At 45.5% G+C, this 24,812-nt stretch overlaps 1 protein-coding gene across 1 annotated transcript in view; it reads right to left on the bottom strand.

Moving 5' to 3' along the window:
- The window catches only part of piezo1 (piezo type mechanosensitive ion channel component 1 (Er blood group)), a 75,598-nt gene that overhangs the window by 3,594 nt on the left and 47,192 nt on the right, over positions 1–24,812 (bottom strand). The window contains exons 8-45 of the mRNA XM_084682222.1: positions 23,299–23,473; positions 23,056–23,163; positions 22,846–22,921; positions 22,654–22,763; positions 22,279–22,539; positions 19,754–19,853; positions 18,463–18,647; positions 18,110–18,258; positions 17,871–18,029; positions 17,671–17,762; positions 17,395–17,558; positions 17,119–17,295; positions 16,338–16,463; positions 15,946–16,146; positions 15,593–15,797; positions 15,413–15,517; positions 15,154–15,310; positions 14,724–14,967; positions 14,513–14,609; positions 14,211–14,376; positions 13,381–13,470; positions 13,066–13,217; positions 12,862–12,962; positions 12,640–12,766; positions 12,408–12,491; positions 12,027–12,199; positions 11,802–11,917; positions 10,373–10,528; positions 9,911–10,169; positions 9,507–9,695; positions 9,063–9,387; positions 7,798–7,909; positions 7,515–7,662; positions 6,737–6,951; positions 4,549–4,707; positions 4,278–4,425; positions 3,980–4,168; positions 3,773–3,865 (exon numbers count right to left, since the gene is read on the bottom strand). Of these exons, the coding sequence (XP_084538348.1) occupies positions 3,773–3,865; positions 3,980–4,168; positions 4,278–4,425; positions 4,549–4,707; positions 6,737–6,951; positions 7,515–7,662; positions 7,798–7,909; positions 9,063–9,387; positions 9,507–9,695; positions 9,911–10,169; positions 10,373–10,528; positions 11,802–11,917; positions 12,027–12,199; positions 12,408–12,491; positions 12,640–12,766; positions 12,862–12,962; positions 13,066–13,217; positions 13,381–13,470; positions 14,211–14,376; positions 14,513–14,609; positions 14,724–14,967; positions 15,154–15,310; positions 15,413–15,517; positions 15,593–15,797; positions 15,946–16,146; positions 16,338–16,463; positions 17,119–17,295; positions 17,395–17,558; positions 17,671–17,762; positions 17,871–18,029; positions 18,110–18,258; positions 18,463–18,647; positions 19,754–19,853; positions 22,279–22,539; positions 22,654–22,763; positions 22,846–22,921; positions 23,056–23,163; positions 23,299–23,473 (5,893 nt within the window). The remainder of the gene's footprint in view (positions 1–3,772; positions 3,866–3,979; positions 4,169–4,277; positions 4,426–4,548; positions 4,708–6,736; positions 6,952–7,514; positions 7,663–7,797; positions 7,910–9,062; positions 9,388–9,506; positions 9,696–9,910; positions 10,170–10,372; positions 10,529–11,801; positions 11,918–12,026; positions 12,200–12,407; positions 12,492–12,639; positions 12,767–12,861; positions 12,963–13,065; positions 13,218–13,380; positions 13,471–14,210; positions 14,377–14,512; positions 14,610–14,723; positions 14,968–15,153; positions 15,311–15,412; positions 15,518–15,592; positions 15,798–15,945; positions 16,147–16,337; positions 16,464–17,118; positions 17,296–17,394; positions 17,559–17,670; positions 17,763–17,870; positions 18,030–18,109; positions 18,259–18,462; positions 18,648–19,753; positions 19,854–22,278; positions 22,540–22,653; positions 22,764–22,845; positions 22,922–23,055; positions 23,164–23,298; positions 23,474–24,812) is intronic.

Below are 24,812 nucleotides of genomic sequence, written 5' to 3'. Positions count from 1 at the left end.
TCTATTGTGAGGTTAACACTGGTGCAGGAAGAGGATTATTGTGTTCTGTGACAATCAGGCCACAGTAAACATCATTAATAAGGGTAGGTCATCTGTGGCGGTGATCAACAAGTTGATGAGACATCTGACCTGGACGTGCATCACGGGCAACTTCATTCCCGGGTTGCTCAACAAAGTGGCTGATGCTTTGTCCCGCTTGAAATTTCAGGAGTTCCGAGCTTTGTGCACGGAGCGTTCCGGTAGGCCCAGTTAGATTGCCTGGGACGCTGGAGGGCTACATGAAGGTAGCCGCTCGTTACATGCGAGCAGGCATGGGCAGGGGTACATTCAAATCCTTCGATTGTGCTTGGGTGTATTTCTGTTCCTTCTGCTACGCACTCAGTACGCCCCATCATCCAGTGAGCGTGCCCGTCATATGTGCATACATCGTTCACTGTTTCACCGCCCGGAAGCTTCAGCCGTCTACAATCAAGGCAGCTATAGCCATGTCTATGAATGCCAGTGACGTTCTGGAAGGCCAGAGGAGGATGGCTTCCTCGCTCCCCTAAAACCTAATAACTTTAAGCCTTTATGTTATGTATTGTATACTGCTGTCAAGAGATAAAAATATTGTATATGTATTATATTATAATCGCAATTAATCGCATAAATGTCATAGTTAACTCACGATTAATCACAATTAATCACACATTTTATCTATTCTAAATGTCCCTTGATTTCTTTTTGTCCCATTATTTTTTCCAATTTTAATGCTCTTATCAACATGGAAAAGTGGTTCGGAGTGCTTCGTGCAAATATTTTTTAAATTGAAAACAACATTGCAATCGCCTGGCTTTGACGAGGGGGCAGAGAATTCGCATCAGCTGTGTGCTTGGCCATCAAGCGGTATTTCAGACTGGACGTGCTGCGATGATAGCTCAGTTTACAACGACAAAACACACAGATCACTTTAGTCTTGTCAATAGAACCATTTGGCAACTTTTTAAAAGTAAACTTTCCATTCAGAATCTTATTGGCATCCATTTCGGCGTCTCGCGCTCGCCATCCACTCAAAACGTAACGTTACTACCAGAGAATGTCTGATATCCGTAAACAGGCTCTGCCACCACTCTTTAGCCGGCTCGCAAGCCAAACAAGTGTGTGTGGCGTGCCTGTTGTTTTGTTTCCAGTCTAGCTAGATCCGGTGTGGTGTTGTAATTTTTCTAACGTCGGTAGTTGTTGCAACAGCATGTGACAAAAACGACAAAGTTTGCTAGGCCAAAGAGCGTTAATCGCACAATAAAAAAAGTGACGCCTTTAATTTGGGTTTGCGTTAATGCCGTTAATTACGCGTTAAACTGACAGCACTAGCATTGTATGATCAGGCAGTCAAACAGTACCATGTAGAAATGTTACATGTTAACTAAGAAATGTTTAGTCAGGAGACTGACAGGCGTATTGTGCTGCGCACGTGAACAACAAGCGTCAATGTCTCTGTCAATATTGGGACATCGATATTCGAGGAGGGTGAGTTGAGGCTGTGCCTCAGTTGAATGTCGAGGCAGTGCCTCAGTTGGGAATCAAGGGCCTCAGTGAAGTAGAGGCAGTGCCTCAGTGAAGTAGAGGCAGTGCCTCAGTGAAGTAGAGGCAGTGCCTCAGTGAAGTAGAGGCAGTGCCTCAGTGAAGTAGAGGCAGTGCCTCAGTGAAGTAGAGGCAGTGCCTCAGTGAAGTAGAGGCAGTGCCTCAGTGAAGTAGAGGCAGTGCCTCAGTGAAGTAGAGGCAGTGCCTCAGTGAAGTAGAGGCAGTGCCTCAGTTGGGAATCAAGGGCCTCAGTGGGGAATCGAGAGCCTCAGTGAAGTAGGGCAGTGCCTCAGTGAAGTACAGGAAGTGCCTCAGTTGGGATGTCAAGGCAGTGCCTCATATGTTTATTGTATGCACCTTCCAAGCAAATTCCTTGTCTGTGCAAACTTTCATGGAGAATAAATCCCTTTCTGATTCTGATATCTGATGGAGGTGGGGAGTTGATTCCACCATTGGGGGGCCAGACAGGAGAAGAGCTTGTGTTGGGACCGGGCACTCTTGAACCGTGGGACCTCCAGACGGTTGTCAGAAGAAGACGAGTGGCGAGTGGGGGTGTAAGACTGGAGCATAGACTTGATGTAGTCGGGTGCAGTCCCGTTCACTGCTTGGAAGGTCAGTACCAGGGTCTTGAATCTGATACGGGCCGTGATGGGAAGCCAGTGGAGGGAAATGAGGAGCGGGGTAACATGGGAGCGTCTGGGTAGATTGAAGACCAGGCGGGCTGCCGCATTCTGAATCCTCTGGAGAGGGCGGATTGCACATGCTGGGAGACCGGCGAGCAGTGAGTTGCAGTAGTCCAACTTAGAGAGGACAAGTGCTTGGACTAGCAGCTGGGTGGAAAGCTCAGACAGGTATCTCCTGATCTTCCGGATGTTGTAGAAGGTGAATACACAACCTGGAGACAGCAGCAATGTGGGCTGTGAGGGAGAGCTCATCATCCATGGTCACCCCAAGGTTCCTGGCAGAGGATGAAGGGGTCACCATCGCAGATCCCAGGGTGATTGAGAGATTGTGGGAGATGGAGGGTTTGGCCGGGATGAGGATTTCTGTTTTGGCGAGTTTCAGCTGGAGGTGGTGCTTGGTCATCCAGGCGGAGATGTCTGTGAGGCAGGCCTCAATCCTAGCTGAGATCCCCGGATCAGTCAGGGGGAACGACAGATACAGCTGCGTGTCGTCAGCGTAGCAGTGGTAGGAGCAGCCGTGGGAGGTGTTGATTGATCCAAGCGAGGTGGTGTACAGGGAGAAGAGGAGGGGTCCAAGGACAGAGCCCTGTGGGACACCAGGAGAGAGCTGGGGGGGGCCTGACACATTTACTTCAGTTAGCATAACAACTGTCACTCACTCGCGTCACACACACAGATACAGCTCGGGACGCGTCTGCTGAGCACACCTGTGAGGGTAAATATGGCGAACACAACACTCATATTAGTCACATTTCCTAGCACCTTCATGGGCTCCACATACGAGCGGCAGTCTCGTACATTTGTCTCATGTGGATTTTTGTTGGGGATTGCGCTCGCTGCTCTCTGCCCGGATGTCGAGACGGTGTCTTAGTTGGGTGCTGCAGGGAGCCGCTGCGAGCGCAACCATATGCCAAATCAAATGTTACAATAATATATTGTATCGTGTGGAATAAAGTATCAAGTAAACAACACTACTGAGTCCTCCTGCCTGAAACAAGAGGAGCTGGTTCCTGCAGGGGACGCGAGACCTAGCGCGTCATTAGCAACTCGTCATCCCACATCAGGGCACACCTTCCTAATAGGGCAGGGTATATAGCAGGGATCCCGGCACTTGCATTGCTAGTGAGACACAGACGTTCTCGGTCTCCTGCGGCCTCCGCCTCCCCGGCCTCCTCCCTTTATCTGGTCTTCTTTTCTTCTTTCTCAGGCGGAATGCATTCACTGCTCTCTGCCAGGATGTCGAGATGGTGTCTCAGGAGACAGTGTCTCACTTGGGTGCGGCAGGGAGCCGCTGCGAGCACAACCATATAAAGTATCAAGTAAACTACACTACTGAGTCCTCCTGCCTGAACCAAGGAGCTAGTCACAAAGCTAAAGTAACCTGTGGAGCTAGCAGAGAGACTATCAAGGCAACAAGTAATACTGTGCTAGCTAGGACAACCAGAATAACAGCTATTGACAGGTTGGTTCCAGCACACAACACTATAAGCAAATTCTAAAGGAAGGTTTGGGTTAAAAGGTTTACATACAGCGTTGTCTCCAAAAACAGTGGTGAGGTTGTCGTAATCCTTCTCTGTGAAGGGCTGGATGGACTGCTGCTGGACACTCATGGTGAACAAAGGCTACACAGGGACAAGAGACATTCAATATTCAGAACCAGAATTTGTCATTGGGGCAGTTGTTACTAAGATTGGATCTTGTGAGAATGCCATCCAAGGGGGATGGTATGACCTTACCTCATACCCTCCCAGTTTGACAGTGACTGTGACGTCCACAGGATGGTTAACCACGCCCACAACTGATCTGACTAATGAGATGAAGAGGAGCGGAAACCAGATGATGCAAATGAGGAAGAAAATGATGAGCCCGCCCATCCCATACTTGACAATCTTCTTCTTCTTCTGGCCTTTAGGCTGCGGGTATTTCTGAGGGGACAGGGGAAGCAGCTATTCAAACCACTGAGGTATTATCATGTATCATCAAGTAGCAAAACTGGTTCCGACAGCACTGATAAAAAGTGCCAATGTATGTCACCTTCTCTGTCTCTCGACTGCATTTAATGATGAAGATGTTAGCATAGATGTCCTCCACACACATCCAGTTGGAGAGGGACAGAGTGGTATCAGTCCAGACCCAATCCATCACAGCACGCAACTCCACCAAAAATGGAACCAACCGGAATCTTAGAACAAAAATATGTATATATAATTATATATATGTACATCACAGTCATACATTTGTTTCTATGGTTACCCACCAGTCAGACTACATGGAGAGAGCTGGATAGACATGGGGACAGACTCACCCTTGGAAGAGGAAGAGGTTGAGGTGATTGTACTTCTTGGTAAGGAAGTTGCCTAAGATACAGGTGGGGTACCCACAGCGGATCTGATAGGCTGAGAGGCCAAAGTAAATACACTTGACAAAGTACCAGAGTTGGGCCACCGAGTTTTGACTAAACATCCTGCAAGAGAGAGAGAAGAAACTCATACCTGGAACATATGTTACAATCTGATCACTTTTCTATAAAGCTGGACCAGCTACAGGATAATGTGTCAAGGGCAATTTATCATACATATCTGGTCAATGCATGGAGAACCAAAGTTAAAAGAGCGCTGAAACAGGCTCATTAGGATGCTATACTCCATCAACATAGACTTACAGTAAAGTCGCCAGAACTGGTCATAGAAAAACATTTGTGATTGTAATGTATGGAAAACCTTTTGGGGACAGTAAGACAAGCAAGTTCAGCTATTATTTAGCAGAGGCAGCTGCTAATGCAGTAGCTGGTTTAACGTTAAGACAAAACAAGTATGCTATCAAGTTACTACAGAAGTGATTTAGCCATTAGGATTTAGTTACAGTGGGCTACAAAAGTACACAAGAACAATTAGCTAAACTGTATCCATACTACTGACGTCAGGGCAATCAGACAGCTACATGACAAATGTTAAATTCACATACACAGTTTGGTTTCAATGGAGTATTGTCAGGCAGTAGACAAATGGATATCGAGGAACTGTAATGAAATCGACCAAGTTCTGATTTTTTACTTCTTCTCCCTTTATGATTTGCTTGGTTTGGTGTGTCAAGTTTTGACTCTGGGTAACTTTTATTCAGTCTTGTTCTGCCAGATGCATTTGCTCAGTTGATGATGCTCCTGTTAGTGTTTATTTCTTGCTGTGTTGGCTGGAAGACACCCTACCCCCACCACTCCTATGCTAAAGATGAGCTAAAGTTAAAAAATGTAAACTGCTTTTTCCTTTGGGAATAGGCGGCAGAATCCAAACGGCATTCTAGAGCTTTGAGCAAAAACATCCTTGCATGCTCTCTGCTAAACAAAACTTTTGGAATTATAGGTAAAGAAAAGTCACAAAGATAGGGGCGTTTCTACACGGGGGCCTACAGGGACCAGTGGGCCTGTAAAAATGTGCCTGCCCCCCCCCCCTTTTTTTTAAACACGTTTTTCTTCTTCTAGTAGTCATCATGAAACGAGGAAGGGACATTGCAGCCTTTTTGCCCCAGTGAATAAAAAAGTTGGAGAAACATATCAACGTATTGAGAGAGCTGAGGAGCTGGAAGAGGGAGATTCAGAGCCGTTTGTATGATTTTAATTTAAAGCATAATTAAAGTATTTAATGTTTAAATATAATTTGTTTCCGTTTTTTAATGTGCCCCTCTGATTAAACACTGGCCCCCCCCTTGGCCCCCCCAGTAAAAATTGTCTCGAACCGCCACTGCACAAAGACGTAATGCATTCCGGTCTCCAAGGCACTTAATACGGTGGGAGAGAAGTTCTGGATAATGCAAAATAATGGCAACAGATTTCAGCACCACTGCCTGGACCATTGTAGATTTCGCAGGGCCTCTTTTCTGTGAGCAAACTACTTAACTTTGTTTACATGTGCCATTCACATGGATTAAGTGACTGACATAAACACGTCCGTTTAACAACGTCAAACTTTCTGTTGGCATACTGACATTATGTGGTGAGGAATGTGTCACATTATATACTCTGACACTGCTAAGACATTAAAAAAGCAGAATTTGAGCTTAAATCATTGAGGAGTCAAAGCAAAATACCTTACATACAAACCACCTTGTTTCTTCACAGAGAAAACAATAACCTGGAAGTTTATAGTGGAGACAGCTGGATGACATAGAGAAAATATTTTTTAATGGAGCTGAGATCAGCTCACTGTTCTTCAAGGACAAAAAAAACACCAACTGAATTCAAAACAGGAGATATGTATTAGTGAATGAAGATAAACTTCCCAAACATCTGTGAAAAATCAGCAGATTACACAGTTTATCAGGACAAAGATGGGAAGGTCCAATCTTCTATCCAATCTTATATTTTTGGAATTGGTCATCAACACAAATCTATATTCAATCATGTATCTGGTTGTTTGTGTATTTTTGGATTGTATTGTAGTATTTTTCCCCAGTACTACCCAGTCACAGTCCAATGGCTGACCTTCGCCCTTTCCTACCTCTCAGTGACTGCAGGGAGGATGAAGAACATCCAGAGGTGGATGCCCAACACCAGGAGGATCTGGAAGATCAGCTTCCCCAAGACGGTCTTCCTCAGATAGAGAGCTCGATCAATGATCATGGTGCTGAACTGGATCAGCAGCATTACCAGGAAGGCTTCAGGAACCTGGTCCTCAGACAGGGTGGAAGCGATGTCTGCTGCTGCCGAGTGTTTCTGAAAAGGGATTTTGGTGGACATTTGTCTATGAAATAGGCAGATAATTTAGAGTTGTCTTTCTTGAGTTGTATTAGCTTGCAAGCTAGGTCCATTCAATCATCAGCAAAAATGCTTCTAAACCAATGTGCATTGAGCCTTTCTCTTTGTTGTCTTTTCAATGCTCTGCCTGTGTCTCATAGACTAATTAGTGCTGTGTCCATATACATGGTCATGAAGGTCCCCCTCCAGTCAGGGACCATGGACAAGATAGGAACACACAGAGCCATGGTTGTCTCCCTCTCCTGTGCATGCTCGATTAAGGACTGCTCAACAATAAGGCACACACAGTACACTCTGTTTCAACAACAAGCACTGTATTTTCCACTGCACACACAGTGAAGCATTGGGGATTTCCAATACAGGGATGAAGACAGAGACACAGATGGACGGTTAATAGAAGACTCACAAAACACAAGATGGCTGAAGTTTTGTGGCAGCCCTAGGAGTGAATACCAGAGATGTTAGTGCACATGGTGTGGCTGTCCACCTGAGGTCCCTGAGCTGTATAAAATGTCTCTCACCCCGAAGGCCCAGAAGCCGAAGACGATGATGATGAAGTCAATGACATCGGTGAGGAACATGAGAGCGTAGACGTCGGTAGCAGCTTGGTACTCTGCATGCAGGATGTCAGAGAAGAAGCCCTGGACTGGCTTATACACACTGCGAGCTCTGCAGGGGATACATTACTAAATCATACTCAGCTCATATGAGTCAAAATCACATTCCAAATTGTATTCCATTAGACATTTCAAGTGAAGCATCACTAATACTGTACAAGAGAACAATGATGAACAGTGAACATACCCAGTAATGAGGAAGTGTCTGATCTTTTCTCCTATCACCTTCAGTCTTTTACTGGCTGCCTCTTTGCGTTTAGACTTCTGCTTTTTCTTTGAATCCTTACTCTCTGTGGAATCTGTCATAACAATAGAACACCAGAGTGTATTAAAGGTCACATGACATGAAAACTTCACTTTAAGTTATTTAACATTAATATGAGTTCCCCTAGCTTGCATTTGGTCCCCCAGTGGCTAGAAATTTAGGACATAGGTGTAAACAAAGCCCTGGGTATTCTTCTCCGCCGTTTTGAAAATCCCCAATTGTTACGTAACAATAGGGAAGGTTACCTCCCCTCTCTCTGCTTTGCCCAACCAGAGAATCTGGTCCGCCCATAAGCAAATGAGCTACGACCGTGCAAGTGTTTTTAGCCTCAAGAGACATCATGGCTTGCAAACGAACGAAGCATTACATTTGCTCAGTTTGGATGTACAAAGGAAAACAAAAGTTTACAGTTCTTTCATCCGAGCCTTCCCAAAACTTTCCAAGGTGTTGTATGTCTGCGCCAAACATTTCAGCCATGACTGTTTCCTCAACTTGAGCTACAAACCTTGACCTTGCTGAAATACAATTCTGGATCAGTTCAAACTCTCCATGGTCCAGCTACAAACCTCAGACAAGTAAGTTAACCAATGCTATATAATTTTTTTGCTTTACTGTATATGGTTACCAAGCTTGCTACCCTTAGAATGTGGCTGTAACATTAGCTCTGCAGCTAACAGCTGAGTTACTGTTGTTAATGTAAAGGTAGATAGCATCAAGTATGTGTGTGAATACACATGCTGTAATGTGAGTGTTGTACACTTCTTTGTTATTTGGATAACCGTTCTGCTGTTGGTGTTATGGTGCGCACAATATCCGCCTTTCCCCTCATACTATGAGTGTGCACCTCTGCAAACCAGGGTGATCAGATGAGAATGGCTAAATTCAAGGCATCTTACAGCAACGGGGCTACGAGCCATTGCGATACATCCATTGTAAACATTAACGCATGGTGCCACCTCTCTCCACCTCATTAGCATTTAAAGCAACAGACACAGAAACAGCGCGTCTTGAGGAAAGCTCATTGAGGGACTGCTCGTAGTGGCTGTAATTATGCACCAAGGCTGAATTTCGGGAAAGAGACTTCAGATACAGTATTAGGGGACCACTAAGGCCTATATAAAAGCATTCAAAAACAGCACATCACGTGACCGTCCATCTGTCCATCCATCCTTCCATGGTTTGCTGACCTTTGCTTGGTTGTCTTTTCTTCTGGAAGCGCATGAAACTGCTCCTCTTCCGAGGGCCCTGCTCAGACTGGCTGGGGCTGGGAGGGGCAGGTGGCTCCTGGGTGGGGACAGAGCTGGTGCCGGGCTCGGGCTCGGGTCCTGGGTCTGGGTCTGAGTCATTTCTCTGGGTCTGGTCAAGTTGTTTTGCCTCAATGTCAGTGAGGCTAGGTCCAGAGATGGGACAGACCTCCTCTCTCTCTCCCTCCGTCCTACTGCTCTTCGCCTGTTCTCCCTCATTATTGCTCTTGTCCTCCAAGGGACCTTCATGGTCCCATAGGCCATAGCGCTGAGAAACAGAAACACACACACACAAATTGTGTCCAACAAATGTACATGATCCACCTTTATTGTGTGATTGTGTGCGGGAGGTGTGGCCTACACTGTCACTGCTGTGGTCAGTCTTACCTGCAGCAGTGACCTGTGGAAGAAGAGAGCCAGCAGCTGCAGAAGGTCATATCTGATGTAGTTGTCCGTCTTCTCCAGGCCCAGGATGCGGGGAGGGAAAAAGGGCTTGTCCTCGTTCAGGGTCATCTCATACACACTGTTCCAGGGGAAGAAGCCGAACTGGAACAAGTACTTCACCACCACCATCACCTGGGTTACAGATGAGGACCATACCAGAACACATCAGATCAAAGCAAACATGCTAATGCATAATTTGTTTATGTCTGGGCAGCGAACACAGCAAATGCTGTTTTTTACAGAAGTTGAGTGAAGCCAAACCAAGTAAGTTTCCTCCTTGTAGTCAATTAAAACAGAGCTACATATGACTCGCATCTCTGTCACAACAGAGCACAACCACAGCCTACCTCAGTATACACAATGGCTGTCATCCAGAACTTCTTGCTGGGCCGGGGAACAGCCAGCATGGCCCAGAGGAACACCAGGATGGGCAGCACCAGGGAGATAACTGAAGCCGTCACCACATTGTTAAGGACAATGATGAAGTAACAGACCAGCTCAGAGTTTCCGGCCAGCAGGTTGTAGAGAGCAAAGAGCAGTTTGAGGAGGCGGTTCTGAGAAGAGTAGAAATCCCTGCTCTGTTCCAGCTCTTCAATGAAGAAGGCCCTGTACGAGGAGAGGAGTATAGATCTGTTGTGTTTGACTGTAGCATTTGAAGATATATAGCATTTGTTCTCCAGAGAAAAGTCTGAGATCTATGGTATGCTGCCACTACCGAATACCTGTGTATCAGTCAGTCTAAATACCAGTAAATACCAACCAGGGAATCTAGCCATTCAATCTGCCAACCAAACAGTCAGTATCAGTACCTGTCAGAGAGTAGCTCTGAGGCAGTTCTGGAGTGTCGGTAGCGACTGCGGTTCTGAGGGTCCTGGTCTAGCTCCATGGTGGTGGGTTCAGAAACGCTGTAAGGAGTGGTTCGGCCCAGTTCGCCAGGCTCGCCAGGCAACTCCAGTTCATACCCACTGACAGGCAGGCATAACACAAGCAGGTGTGAGAGCATGATAAATGTGTTTAGATTATAGTTTCATCATGATTCTGCCTTAAAGAGTTAGCCTTAGCCTTAGCCCATCCCTCAATAATAATTTTGGTGTCCCAAAAATCCTGAAAGTGATACATGAAAAATCGTACATAACCCTTCCCTGTGTTTTAACAAGGTACCTCAAAAAAGCACTAACACATCTTGAATTTCTTCAAAGGTTTTTAGCCACTGGTGGAAAGAAAAACATGGACCAAATAATACAAATAAATACTTTTTTTGTTTGGAAGTCATGTGGGTATCAGTGGCGATTTTCTTTAAGACTGCAAGGGAAGCTCAGCTTCCCCTAACATTTCAAAAAAATCATGGTCAAATATTTACTATTGTGTTAACATTTTAAATGCATTCACACAAGTTCGTTCAGAATCAGCTACAATATTAGCAGGTCGACTGACTTATTTCCTTCTCATACATTCCCGTAGTGCCACAGTGCATTTCCCTGTTGAAGCTCAGCTTCCCTGGACTTCAATGGGGCTGCTTCGAAACTATACAGTCATTGGATAAATGCTGCGATTATGTCCTGCCCTGGACGCTCATTGTCTCTGGGGTGATTGGAGGAGTGGGCTGGCCTGGACGCTGGGCTTCCACGTGATGATTGGAGGGTCTGTCGAAAGACTGCATCTCCTTTTGATTGACAGTAATTTTGTATTGTAAAAAGTCATCAAAGCTATTCAAGCTCAGTCCCATCGTGGATTTTGCAACTGTAGTTGAGAGACAAATTGCAGCAACCTATTTATTGGTATTTGCCTGGCGAAATTGCTAACCAATTTTCATCATACATTTCCTACAATTATACACCACTGTTCCTTGTTTCAGTTTAACCTAATTTCCACATTTTCTCCTTCGAGATTAATATTGTTTTGTTAGATCGTTTGTTCATTAATTAATTCATTCATTAATTAATTCAGTAGGTTAGGCTAGTGTCGTAGGGGTGAACTTGCCAGTGAACTAGCCAAATAAATGGAACGTTATAAGATGTAAAATGAGCTTCCCCTCTTTTGAAGACCAGCAGCCGTCACCATAGTTTAACCATAGTGGTTAAACTAAAAATGTTTTTGTATTTAGTTACCCTTTGAAAAAGATTACTTTTTTTTCTTCTTACATGCTAATTTGGTAAATAAAAAAAAACACGTAATAACACCAATATCCTCCCTCCACATCATAGTCATCATCATAATCATCACCCCACCCTGACTGACCAGGTTGTGCTGGTGCAGATAATGTTGTCAGTGTCTCCGTCATCCAGACAGGTATCCAGGGTGGGGCTCTCGCTGCCCTGGGACAGCTGATCATCCACAGGCTCTCTCACAGGACACTAGAACATGATGGTGCGCTACAGTCACACATTATGTCTGGCCCCAGTGTGTGTGAGTGTATGTGTGTGTGTCAGGGCTGGTGTGTGTGTGTTCCCTTACTGCCCTTACCTGGCTGATCTTGTGTATGAGCAGGTATCGTTCGTTGCAAAGCACGGTGGAGGTATCTACGTACTGCTTGGTCAGCAAGTTGAGCCACTGGGTCATCCCATCTACCATGGCCAGAACCACCGCCAGCAGAAACCTCAGAACATCCAGCAGTCGCTGTACCATGTCCCCCCTGCCTGCTCACAGTAGAACAGCATTACACCATCACACCTTCCAAGCTCAACAACTGAGAGTGACAATCAGGCATCATACAGTACCTCATCCAGACCTCTATAACGCCTGTAGACATTGAGGTTCAACATTCTACACTGTCAAACCATTTATGCCAATAATACAAATGGAGTCTAATGGTGAAGGTAGGACAGGGTCTGCAGTGATACCTACCAGATTCCTCAGGTTCCTGCTCCTCGTTGACTTCTAGGTCTTCATGTAAAACACCTTCCTCAAACACCTCATTGTCCCCTCCACCTGCAACAGACATACAACTGCAAATGAATCTCTGTTGTGGGTGTGAGTAACAGTGTGATACCTGTGAGTGTATCTCTGTGTTTGTGTGTGTGTTTGTAACCATACGTGTGCAAGTACACTTTTGCGTGTCGCTGAGTGTGTCACTGACCTAAAGGTATTCCAGCCTGCTGCGCGGCCAGTCTCCCTTCTCTCTCTCTCCTCTTCAGTTCCCTCTGTCTCTGCTGTCGGTCCTTCAGTGCCGACTTCACACTGGTCACCCACGCTTGGTAGGCCAGCTGTGTGTGTGTATGACAAAAAGATTGGAGATTGGATGAAAGGCAGGTTTGTGGTGCTAGGCCAAGCAACACACATTCATATGACGAGTCCCAACCTGACAGGCCGTCTGTTTCTGAGGCTTCTGGTCCTCTGACTGGAGCTCCTCTTCCTCCTCGCTGTCCGACTCAAACAGGTAGTACTCCCCAGAATGCAACACTACAAAGGAAATGGTTACACATCATCAGCATGTTTAGGAAGTGAAAAAGGAAAAAGAGAGGGAGGGAGAACACGTTCACGAGGTATGCCAGAACTCTCAAACCTGTAGCGTGGTCCAGCCAGGGCCGGTGCCATTTCTTTGTCTGTTTCGATCTCTTCTTCTCCTTCTGAGGCTCGCCTGACTGTTCCTCCTGGATGGTTGACACTCGGCGGCCATCTTTGTACTTTTGCTGTTTGGAGCGAATCCGTTCCATTCTAAGAAGATAGGATCACATTCTGGTTTAGGCTTGGCCAGTAAACAAGCCCTTGCTTCATTTGTCAGTAGATCAATCTATCACATTAGATTTCCGGTCTGACCCATCAGTCATAAATAACATGTCAGAAGCTACAAATTTGAAAGGCTGGGTCATATACTTACGATCTCTTGAGCTGTGAAAGGGACTTTTTCTCAATCTGTTGGTGGAACTTCATGTTCTTGATCATGCTAGCTCTAAACAATTCAAACCCCCTAAAAATAGGACATTTGACAGTGATTAGGAAAACAGTGTTGCTAAGCTAATTTCAGGGGTCGGTGGGGGCAGTTCTCTAAAGGCTGATTTATACTTTTGCGTTTTTACGCACACGGGGAACGCCCTCTCCGTCAAGAAACGCCCTCTCCGTGTCCTCTCCGAGCCTCTCGCAGAGCTCTGCGTGTACCTCCTGATTTTCCTGACACTCCGTCTGTCCGTCCGTCATTTTACGGATACCCCTTGGCTGTGATTGGTCCGTATTAAGAACCGCTTGTGTCAGGGGCTGGGGCGGGGTTGCCGTGACCAACAAGAGAACAGAATCTTTTGACCGCCATTGTTGTAAGTTTTTACAATTCATATTTCAGCTAAACAGTACATGTAAATCAGCATCTGAATTAAAATGTGACGAGAAATGGGCAGTGTAGTTGCTAAGAATGTGTTTATTTTATTGATGAAGCGACCAATTTGTAAATTTGCTCCGACTTTTCGATAACCTAGCGAGAATTGCTGTGCAGCGCCATCTACTGTTCTAGCGGTGAATTGCTTTCAGCACGTAGAGCCGTCGGAGTAGTATAAATTCAACCAATCCGTCCGACTCTGTGCGTGCGTCTGTCCGTTAACGGAGACGCAGAAGTATAAATCGGCCTTTACTGTCCAGTACAGTATGGGGCTCCGGGAAAGCTCTGTCTTCTAGTAAGGAATATTCTGTAAGTGTCCTTCAGGAGGCACTGTGGCTCACCGGGAGGCTTGCTGGGCTGAGGCCTGCAAGTCGGCAGTCACATGGAGGAAGTTAAAACTGAGGAAGACCCTTCTCTGGAGAAGCAAGAACAGGAAACAGATGCTGTCCCAAATGATGCCCGCCTCCTCCACAGGCAGAGTACATGTCTTGTCGCTGACCGACTTAGCTGTTGGTAACACAAATGTGACAAACACACACAAATAATAAATACATCCCATCTACTTCTCTATATATATTTAGGTTATTTTAGCTGAAAAGAAACATTTTCCTTTGGGGAATTCAAAGGAATATCTAGTACTCACGATCGTAGTATCCCTTGACAGTGCAGACCAGGCTAAAGAGCTGGATCACCCAGCAGAAGCCCTTTTGCATTTCCACCACAAAAACACATGCCAAGATCTGACAACAAACAGAACGACAATTAGAAAACTGTACTCAAGTCTTTACTGCCAACTCTTCCAGTGCAGAATGCTTGGTGGTAGGAGCTGGCGTGTCCTTGTGAGTATCACTCACAGACAACATGTTCTTGGAGACGATGACAGCCACGTTGTAGATGATGAGGCAGTCCCAGAGGACCAGGCGCGTGTGGGATGGTTTGATGAGAAGCTTGGTGCCAAAGAGCAGGAAGAAGAAGCAAGCCATCAGGTAGCCCAGGCCAAACACACTGATCCTGGTGGCCCCTGTAACAAACACCACAGACAGCACAAACCAGAAGAGATGGCGGAACACCAGGACCTTGGCCATGTCCAGGTAGCACCTTTGGATGGGGGAGTGGGGGGAAAGGGGGGGGGGGGTGTAACACAGTGTGGTGGTTATTTAAATTCAATTATGGATGCTTACATATTCTTTTAATACATATTCTTATAAGACCCCTAAATGAAAAAGTTAATTGGTTTTAGAGAGGTAAAAATTAATTTCTCTAAATGTACTGCTCTGTCTGTACCTGCAGTTGATGAAGTTAGGTGCAGGGTTGAAAGGTCGTCCATCCATGGGATTGGGGTTGTCTGTGTTCTCACCAGCCAGGACCATCCATTCCTCTTTCTTCTCATTCTCAAAAACTTTCCACTGCTGCGATGCACACATCAACAGGGCAAAGTCCGCTACATGGGACAACACACACAACAATACACAGGACTTAGATTTTTTTCGTAGCAGGGATTTTATAAACACTTAAATTATGTTACCAAGAGAAGCTGACTGACCTATGAGGTTTTTGGAGTTGGGGATGGTGGAGAAGTCTGGGAGGAAAATCCACTTGATGAGGGCTGAGTTGACCATGACTTGGCTGTTCCAACGCCATGGGTAGTCTGCATGACAGACACATCATCACACTTTTTCCTACTTTCAAATACTTCAGGTGAACTTGATTTGACGTCACATACCTATGCAGAGTGCAGGCGGGATGCCCACACACAGAACATATTGGTAGATCATGAAGATGGACAGAAAGAGGCAGTACTTGGGCCAGATTTGAGCTATTGCTGCCCGCCGCCGTCGCACCATGATCGCAACCAGCCAGCAACCGTGGATAATCACAAGGAAGTTCATTCGCTGCCCAATCACATTCACCGTCATCAGGAAGCAGATCTGACAATCACATATAGATATGAAATAAGAAAAGAACGAGTGAATGACTTAAATCCAGCTTGTGAACCAATAAATTCAACCAAATGAAGGAAACTTCATTCATTCACTAACTTAACTCTGCAGCCGCAGCCTTGGGATCTTAACATACCTCAAGTCCAAACTTGTAGAAGCTGTAGTTGAGCAGGTACTTGAGGCAGGGCAGCAGGCCCTGGTCCAGGGTGTCTCTGGTGGCCTGGGGGAAGATGGTCAGAATCTGGGGCGGCGAGCGCTGTAGCTGGCGGTAGTGGTGGGCCTGGTGACGGTAGACCATGGCCTCAAACACCAACAACATCAGCACTAACAAGTGATTCTGAGTGACAGGAAGGGTAGAAGAAGAAGAATGTTAGACAGTGACAGATTCTTAAATATGTATTTTCTGAATTGTACTTGCCTGTAATACAATAAATTGCAATCTTCAAATCTGAACAGGACCTGTAAGTGCTCCATAGACAGGATCCACAGGTTGAAGTACAATCATACAGAGCTGAAGGTAAAACTCACCTTACTGTATCCCAGCACTGTTGCATCCTTCTTGAAGCCAAACCAATTAGCTGGGTCCACTGGCTCCCTATACAAAGTTGAGTTCACCATCTCCTCATCATTCAGGTTGGTCTCATTGGCCAGGGGCTGGTAGAGAGAGGGGGAGGGAGGGATGATGAGGGAAGGAGAAATAAGATATTGTGTGGAGGAATAAGCAAACAACAGCAAAACTTTCTAAATATCCCCATCATTATTTTGATCAGTGGCTGATGCACAACCTGCGTTTTTCATGCTAATAAAGCCAGCTGGATAGAACCGAGATTACAGAGAGTTCGGGAGTGGACGCTAAGGGAAAGTGCTGCCGTCTTGTTAGTTGACTAGTCTAATGGAAGGGAAGAAGAGGAAAATTAGCTCATACAGACCTTGGAGGTAAACACAACTCGTATAAAGATAGGTCTGCTGCAGCCAGAATGGCTCCACATCATGGAAACATTTAACAAAGAGCCTTTTTCCTCTAAACAAGCGTGAAGCCAGACACAGTAAACACATCGGCAAAATGAACACATGGAAGTGTGTTCAATTAGCACCCAGGTATAGCAATCCCCCCGGGAAGACCAGGGCCTGGTGGAGACGGCAGTGGAGAGACTCAGCGAGATTGTGGTTTATGAGACACTAAATTATTTTTCACACATTAAACTTTCATCAAGTTTATTTATGCATGTGAGAGTGAGCAAATGTGTGGCTTTGTCTGAGTATGTATATGTGTGTGTTCTTGAGACTTCTTGTATGTGTGTAACCTCACCACTGTACAATTGTTGGAGTACTCAATGGGGTTGACGATGCTGAGCTGGTAGAGCATCTTGCAGACGATGATGATGCAGACCCAGACAGTGGACAGACAGGAAGCCATGTGGCGGAAACGGTCATAGGGCATGGCAAAGGCCCAGAAAACTACAAGTACCAAGTTCATTACTGACGTCTGGAGGAGATAGAAAAAAGAGAGACAGAGAGATAGTCAAAATGAATGTTTTAAGCAGTGTTAGGACTGTGCATAGAACGTAAGTGTAAGTTTATGTACCTCTCCCAGTGCCACCCAGATGGTGAAGAAAGCCACCATCTTGAGGATGTGTAGTTCCAGGACCCTCCAAATGAACACTTGGACTTGGGACAGGATCTCTGAGAAATTTCTGGACAAGACCAACAGGCGATCCATCACCAGACCCCATTTACTGGGCATTATGTCTGGAGCAAAAGAGAAGACACGCAGACACAAACACAAATGTTTACCAAGATTACCAGCACAGTAATACAATGAATAAATGCGAAAATACTGTAAAGGAAACTCAGTTCTCACCTTCATCCTCAGATTCATCATCTCCCAAGTCCGTCCCCAGGTCTTCCTCCTCAAAGCCCACCCGGACCTCAGACTTGTGGCCACTCTTCTTTCTGGAAGTCCAAGAGACATCAATCACACATTGATGGATAGACATCTCGTCTACGCGTGCATGTGTCTTGTCTTTGTGTGTGTGTCTGCATGCAAATGTGTGTCCTTGCCTATGTATGGGGGTGACGTGCTCCAGGTCAGTGAGCTTCATGAAGGGTTTGTGAAAATAGTGAAGCTGTAGGATGCAGGCCAGTAGGAAGAAGCCAGGGATCACAATGCTGGTGAACAGTTCAGACAGCTTAAATGTCTCCAGACCGATGTCAGCCAGCCTGTGTGGAGTGACCACCAGAGTTACCAACCATTCTTTGTCTATCTAATTGTGTCCATCCAACCATCCATCCATACGTACTGCTCCTCGGTGAAGCCAGTGAAGTTCTTCCAGTAATCGGGGAAGTCTTCGAACTGGAAGGTGTAGATGGTGATGAGGACCAGCATGGTGTAAGCCACCACTAGCCACCAGAACACCTTCAGCAGACGGCGCCAGAGAGAGTAATACACCTGGAGGATGAGGAGACTTAAAGTCACAGGTGACAAACAGTACAGGTGGGAAAGGTCTGGGAGAAAACTGGCATTGGTAATCGGAAGGAAAATCAAGAGCAATTATTTTAACCATATTTGGCTTAAGAACAATGTACTACGATGGTGGGCTACGTCTGCAGTTAAATCATGTTGTTTCGGTGTGCATTAGGGTAGAGAAGGCACCTGGTAGAGACATAGGCAGAGCAGGAAGAGCAGCATGTAGATGATCTTGTATCCCACCAACTTGCCAGCGAAGCTAACCATGATGAACATGCCTCCGCACACGTAGATCCAGTACTTGGCGTAGCAGCTCATCACCATGGCGCCAAGGACATTCAGAACAGACTCGTTCCTTCCACTCTGCTCTACTTGTAGGAGAGAGACGTTGATCATTAAATAAATTAATCCACAAGTGAATAAAAACAGTACATCAATCAGTCACACAGATCAGATCCACTAAACAAATTATCTCCACTTTTGTTTTCTTTCACGCGTCCATCCATACAGCCATTCACAAATCCATTAATTTATCCATACATTTTTCAACAGTGAACTTAATTCCACCTGGGCACAATTGCACTGTTACTAAGTCATTACCCCAGTGCTTCCGGGGCGTCAAATGGCTGAGCGATTAGGGAATCGGGCTATTAATTAGAAGGTTGCCGATTCGATACCCGGCTATGCCAAAGGCTGTTGTGTCCTTGGGCAAGGCTGTCACGGCCCCACCCCCCTGAACTTGTTTCCCTTACACACCTGCTCCTGATCATCGTTATCACTCTACTTAACCTGTGGCCTGACATCCAGTCCCTGCCGGATCGTTAGACGTACCAGTACGTTGCGCTTTAGTGCCTGGATTTGAAGTATATCTTTAGTCATCCTGTTTGCTTTGCAAATTGTTTCCTTATTTTCCTGACCGGACTCCTGCTCCTCTGTTTCAGCCTCTGCACCCTGAAACCCGTTCACTCCCGCCTAACCACCCTCACCACCGACCTGCACTTTGTTACCACCATCACCTGTACCCACCTGTCACCAATAAATACCTTTTTCTTTCACCACCTACCAGTCCCAGTCTGCATTTGGGTCCCATCACTGGGAATTGTGACAAAGGCACTTCACCCTACTTGCCTCGGGGGGAATGTACCTGTAGCCTACTTACTGTAAGTCGCTCTGGATAAGAGCGTCTGCCAAATGACTAAATGTAAATGTAATGCTTCAGTCAAGCTGTAGCTAGTCTGGGAATGGAGCTGGGCCAAACCATCACACACTGGAGTTATTCAAAACACACTTACTTCAAGTTCTGATCTGATCTTCAATGTGTTTGGAGCTAGACATGTATTGTGTGTAAAATGCTTATTGAAGGAGGAGATCTCTGGTTCCCTCAGCATCTCAAACCAGGATTTTTAATTGGAATATAAAGTTTATTTTACTTTAAAGAGGAAGAGACAGTGTGTGAGTGTGTGTGTGTGATACCCACCTCCTGTGGTGACCTCCTGTAGGGGGGCAGTATTGGTCTTGCTAAAGCTGTCTTTCACTGACTGGCGCAGAAGAAGCCAGAAGGTCAGAGTGAACAGCAGCTGAGATGGAGAATGGGAGAGGGAGAGAAAGAGTAGGGTTGAGTAAACCAGAGATGTGAAAAAGAAAGACGACAGGATAAATAAGCCCTTCATGCAGTACAGCAGGGGTATTCAAATACAATTTAAAAAGGTGCAGTTACACACATATTTAGGAAATGTCTGGACTAAAGATGTAGTCATTTATTGGTGCTCTTATAAGTAACCACCTACTATTGTCTATAAGAATGGGTATCAAGAACAGGTTCTTGTTTAGAACCAGTTCCCAGTGAATCGATTCCATGGAATTGTTAGCATAATTCCTTAACAATTCTGTTAACGAGTCTCTGTGCCGTTGCGCTTTCGCAAACTTTTATAGTTTATTGAGGCCAGTGTTGCCAGGTCTGTGGTTTTCCGCGGAATTGGGCTACTTTTGAAGTGTTGCCGCGGGTTGAATTTTTTGTCCGCTGGTTTGGGTAGACCTATTTTGCATGCAAATTACATGAATATCTTTAAATAAAAAAATCCATATTTTTAATGAAATTATTTATTTATACCCAAATCCAACCAAACTGACTCCAGATCAGCACTACACACATGGACATGGAACATGCCCACATACACACATGCACTGTGCGTGTGCACACATGCCTAATGCTCTCAGTCTCCAGAGAAAACCTCCTGAAAACTGCAGGCATACTAAACATTTGGTGTTACTTTGTAGATATAAAAATACATTTGGCAATGATAGCAATGCTGTTGGACTTTAAAAACAGTGTATATGGTTTGGCAGGGGCATATTTTTAGTTCTGATATTTGGCTGGTTTTATTGGCCATTGGGCTGGTTTTGATTGGCCATTGGGCTGGTTTTGATTGGCCATTGGGCTGGTTTTGGGCTGGTTTTGATTGTCCATTGGGCTGGTTTTGTCACACAGACCTGGCAGACTGTAGCCTGACGTTGTCATACTCATAATTCTAGTCAGAATATGAGTCTGATAACTCTCCTTTGGACTGTGAGTATGGGGGGGGGGTCAAAGGCAGAGGATGCCAAAGGCAGGCTAAAAACACGTAAAAAATTGTATGGTATTTATAATGGGACTTATTCATGTTTTTTTTTGTTTTTTTTATTGTAACATTGCCATTTTCTGTTCACTCTGTAACGCGGTGTCTGCCTCCGTCCGTCCCATAGTTACAAAGCTCGAAATCGCCTGTGTGCCCTTGTGGGCCTCCGCAGCCCGACTGTGCCGTTATGATTTCATGTGCTGCCTAACATAATTTTCCCACCGTGTGCGATACTAAAATCGGCGTGACACACTTTGCAGCAGGCGTTGGAATTGTCGATGCGGCTTGATGATAAGACATCTAACTCCTCCGCCATGCAACTTCTGTGCCCGATGTGATGCTAGTAAGGGGCTTCCACGCTTAATGCCCGTGCGCATAGCGCACGAGCGAATTTTTTGGTCTGATTTGAGCGAAAAATCGTTTTTGGAGCTTTATGTAAAACAAACAGCCGCTTTTTCAATTGGTAAAACATTGTCTAGTGAAGGTAATTACGTTTACGTTTCTTGGCCTGGTTTTCGATCTTTATATTGTCTCCATTAGCTTTCGATCTGTCAGTGTCACTGTTGTGGGCTGCATAGACGTTAATTTGGAGTAGACCAACGGTCCTGGTGGAAAAGGGGGCCGGCCTACCGTGTTGGTGGCCAACCGTGTTGCTCAATCTTCCGCCGAAATTTGTAGTAAGAAGGCAAGCGGCCCTCCGGCCCATAAGTGCTTCGGTCCATCGGGAATTCTCCCAGTGCTCCCTATGGCCAGTCCGCTACTGTGTACTGTTAATTTGCAGCTATATTTCTTTTTTTTTGCCGTAGCACCACCTGAGACTTTTGCCATTTCTACAAGTGATTCTGTATCAAAATTCAACCGTGTATAAATTCTCCCGCCTCCCTGCGGAGATATCAACAGCGCAACTGTTGTAGGTTGCGGCAGAGAATATTCTCTGTTTGAGACATTCATGTCTAATATAGACGGGCTCTGGTTGCGGTCACAAATGGGTTGAACATTTTATGATATGTAGCTATTATGTGAGTGGGATACGTTTCATAGCCTACAAGATCTGACAACTGGACAACATTGAAATAATAAATTGATGTGAATATTTATATAACGAGGATTGGCCATACAAATTACGGGAGTTTCACGGGAGAAATAAGAAAACGGGAGGGGGGCGGGAGATGGGTGTGACATACGGGAGAATTCCGGGGAAAACCGGAGTGTTAACACACCGTTTCGGTTCAATACGAATACATGTACTGTTCTACCCCTAGTGTACATATTTCACTAGGTAGTAAATTGACCCATGGGACATCTGCACATATATTTAACACATTCTGACAACACCTATATATTAATAAAATTTATTAGGACCCTCGAGTTGACCCCCTCTCCTCACCAGTGCCCCCAGGCGGAGACAGGGGTACTGGGCCCGGTCCAGCCCCAGCTGGCGGAGGCTCATGTGGCCCAGGCTAATGGGCAGCTCTGGCTCCAGGTCTATGGCCCACACATACTGCAGGCAGCACAGAGCCAGGCCATACAGGAGGATGAACGGGGAACACAGAGTGGCGAAGTGGCGTCGGGCGCGTAACATCCAGATGAGACAAGCCCACAGCAGCAGCACGAAGGTCAGCCAGCTGTGGTAGGTGATGCTCCACACCTAGGGACGCAGGTCGTCAGATGTCACACTTAGAGTCAGACGTCATATGGGGGAATCAAAGGTTATGTTACAGAGTGAAGGATTTGAGGGATGGTGTTGATTGGGTAAACTTACCATCATGGCAATGAGGGCACACACATAGCTCTGCTGCATGACAACTCTGCCCAGCAAGTAGAAGGGATTGTCCCCCTGTTGGCCATTAGAGGCACCAGTGAGCTCTGAGGCTGGATAATAAAAAACAGCCAGATCAGCGCCACGTCAACAACAACCTCAATACAGCAACACAGCGGTCAGATCACACCTTACCTAAATCTGGATGACTGGACTCATTGGTCACTTCAGCTCTAGAGGTGTCAGATTCTCCCACAGGTAGAAGCATGTGCTGGAACAAACACACACACACTCTCAAGCCATATTCAGGAAGTAGTGCATCGCATAGCACAATACTTTTTGTGATTTAACTTGTGTGTGTGTGTGCAAGCCATGTGTGTGTCTGAGTTGTGAAAGGTGCCCAACCTGGGTGTCGTCCTTGCTGTTCTGTCTCTGTGCGGACCAGGGCCGTAGCTCCACCTCCTCTCCTACCCCAGACTCCACCCCCTTCACCAACACCTTCCCTCCCCCCCCCTGGTCATCCCATGGGGAAGAGAGAGGGTAGACAGAGGAGAATGTACAGACTAAGAATGTCATACGTATGGGGTGGATGTCTGAGGTGTTTGAAGGTAGTAAATACAATATATGTGCTGGGTTATTGTATGGTACCTTCTCAGGTGAGGCATGACCTCCCATCTTCAGAACTATTGCCACTGTGATGTAGAGGAGGAGCAAGATACCGGGGTTCACATACACCGGCCAGTCATGTTCTGTGTTGAGAATGAACTCATGGGGGGAAGAGGAGCAGTTCCCTGGTTTGATTATATCCTTTAGGCCAAAGAGCCTATTAGGTAGAGAGAGGAGGAGGAGAAAGGGAAGAGAAGAGTGTTTGAAGTGAGAAAGAAAAAATTTAGAATGTGGGGTCAAGGGAAAAGAGTGGGAAGGAAGATGATACAGATTCCTTGACTATTACTCCCAGTCTACAGAAGTTTGTTGGTGAGTTTAAGAGTCTACATGAGGAGCATTAGTGAGTGATTTACAGCCTTTCATCCACCAGAAAGCTGGGCTTGCCTATTCTGAAACCCATATGTCAGAGCCTAGAGAAGTGATACAGGATGTAAAGGAACAGGACGCTGTTTTGGATCCAGAAAATGGGAGATCCAGACAGAGCCTTTTGTGTTCTTGCCTGTTAGTGTGTGTATGTGCCTGGATGTATGTTTGTATCTGTACGTGTTTGAACATAAATGAGTGAGAGGGAGAGAGATTACTCTCATATCTACAGCTCTGATATTCAGCTTTGATTTCTTTCTGTGTCTATCCTCACAACACCTTAACAGTATGTGTTGCTGGAGGTATTTGACCTTTTCACAATCCAGTGAAACCAACACTTCTCACCAATAATTCCACACATAGCTCCTTCCTCTCTCACCCTGCCCCCCCTTCTCCCTTGCATTACATAACACACCTTAAATTTTTTTGCAACCCTATTACTTCATTCCTCTACTCTCGTATATCTCTCCACTCTCACAGACACCCTATGATCTTACTCAACTTTTCTCTGGTATCCGCCCTCCCATATCACATAATTACATTTACCGTATTTCATCGATTAAACGCCGCCCTAAAATAAACGCTGCACCAAAAACGAACATTATGTAATAAAAGCTGCCCTTGATTAAACGCGACACCAAAAAAATCAGAAAATGGTTATTTAATTGATTAAATTCAAACACTGTACTTAATACACAAGTAAATCACAAGTGTATTATAATTCCCTCGAAGCACTTGCAGCCACAGGTGGCTTTCTTGCTACAGGTTTGAAGCTTCTCCAAATCCACCCTGAAAACTTTACCCACAGTATAACGAGAAAATAAACACCACATTAGCTCAATATGAACATACAATGACATGCGCCGCATGTCAGAATCAGAATCAGAAAGGAATTTATTCGCCATGAAAGTTTGCACAGAGAAAGAATTTACTTGGAATTAGAATTAAATAAAATGTACAATCAAATAAAATATACGTTGCCATGAAATAAAATATATGTTGCCAATTACAATATGAAAATACAAATATTACAAATGTACAAGATGGAATTGTGTAAATGCAATGTGTTTTAAGCAGGAAGTCATTTAGAGTCAGTGTGGACCCTTGGCCTTGTTGAAGAGGCCAACAGCGGA

Source organism: Hypomesus nipponensis, chromosome 19, assembly GCF_054491055.1.
Source record: "Hypomesus nipponensis isolate SF chromosome 19, ASM5449105v1, whole genome shotgun sequence".
Taxonomy (NCBI): domain Eukaryota; kingdom Metazoa; phylum Chordata; class Actinopteri; order Osmeriformes; family Osmeridae; genus Hypomesus; species Hypomesus nipponensis.
Note: the sequence above shows the minus strand (reverse complement) of the source record. Positions and strands in the feature narration are given on the sequence as shown.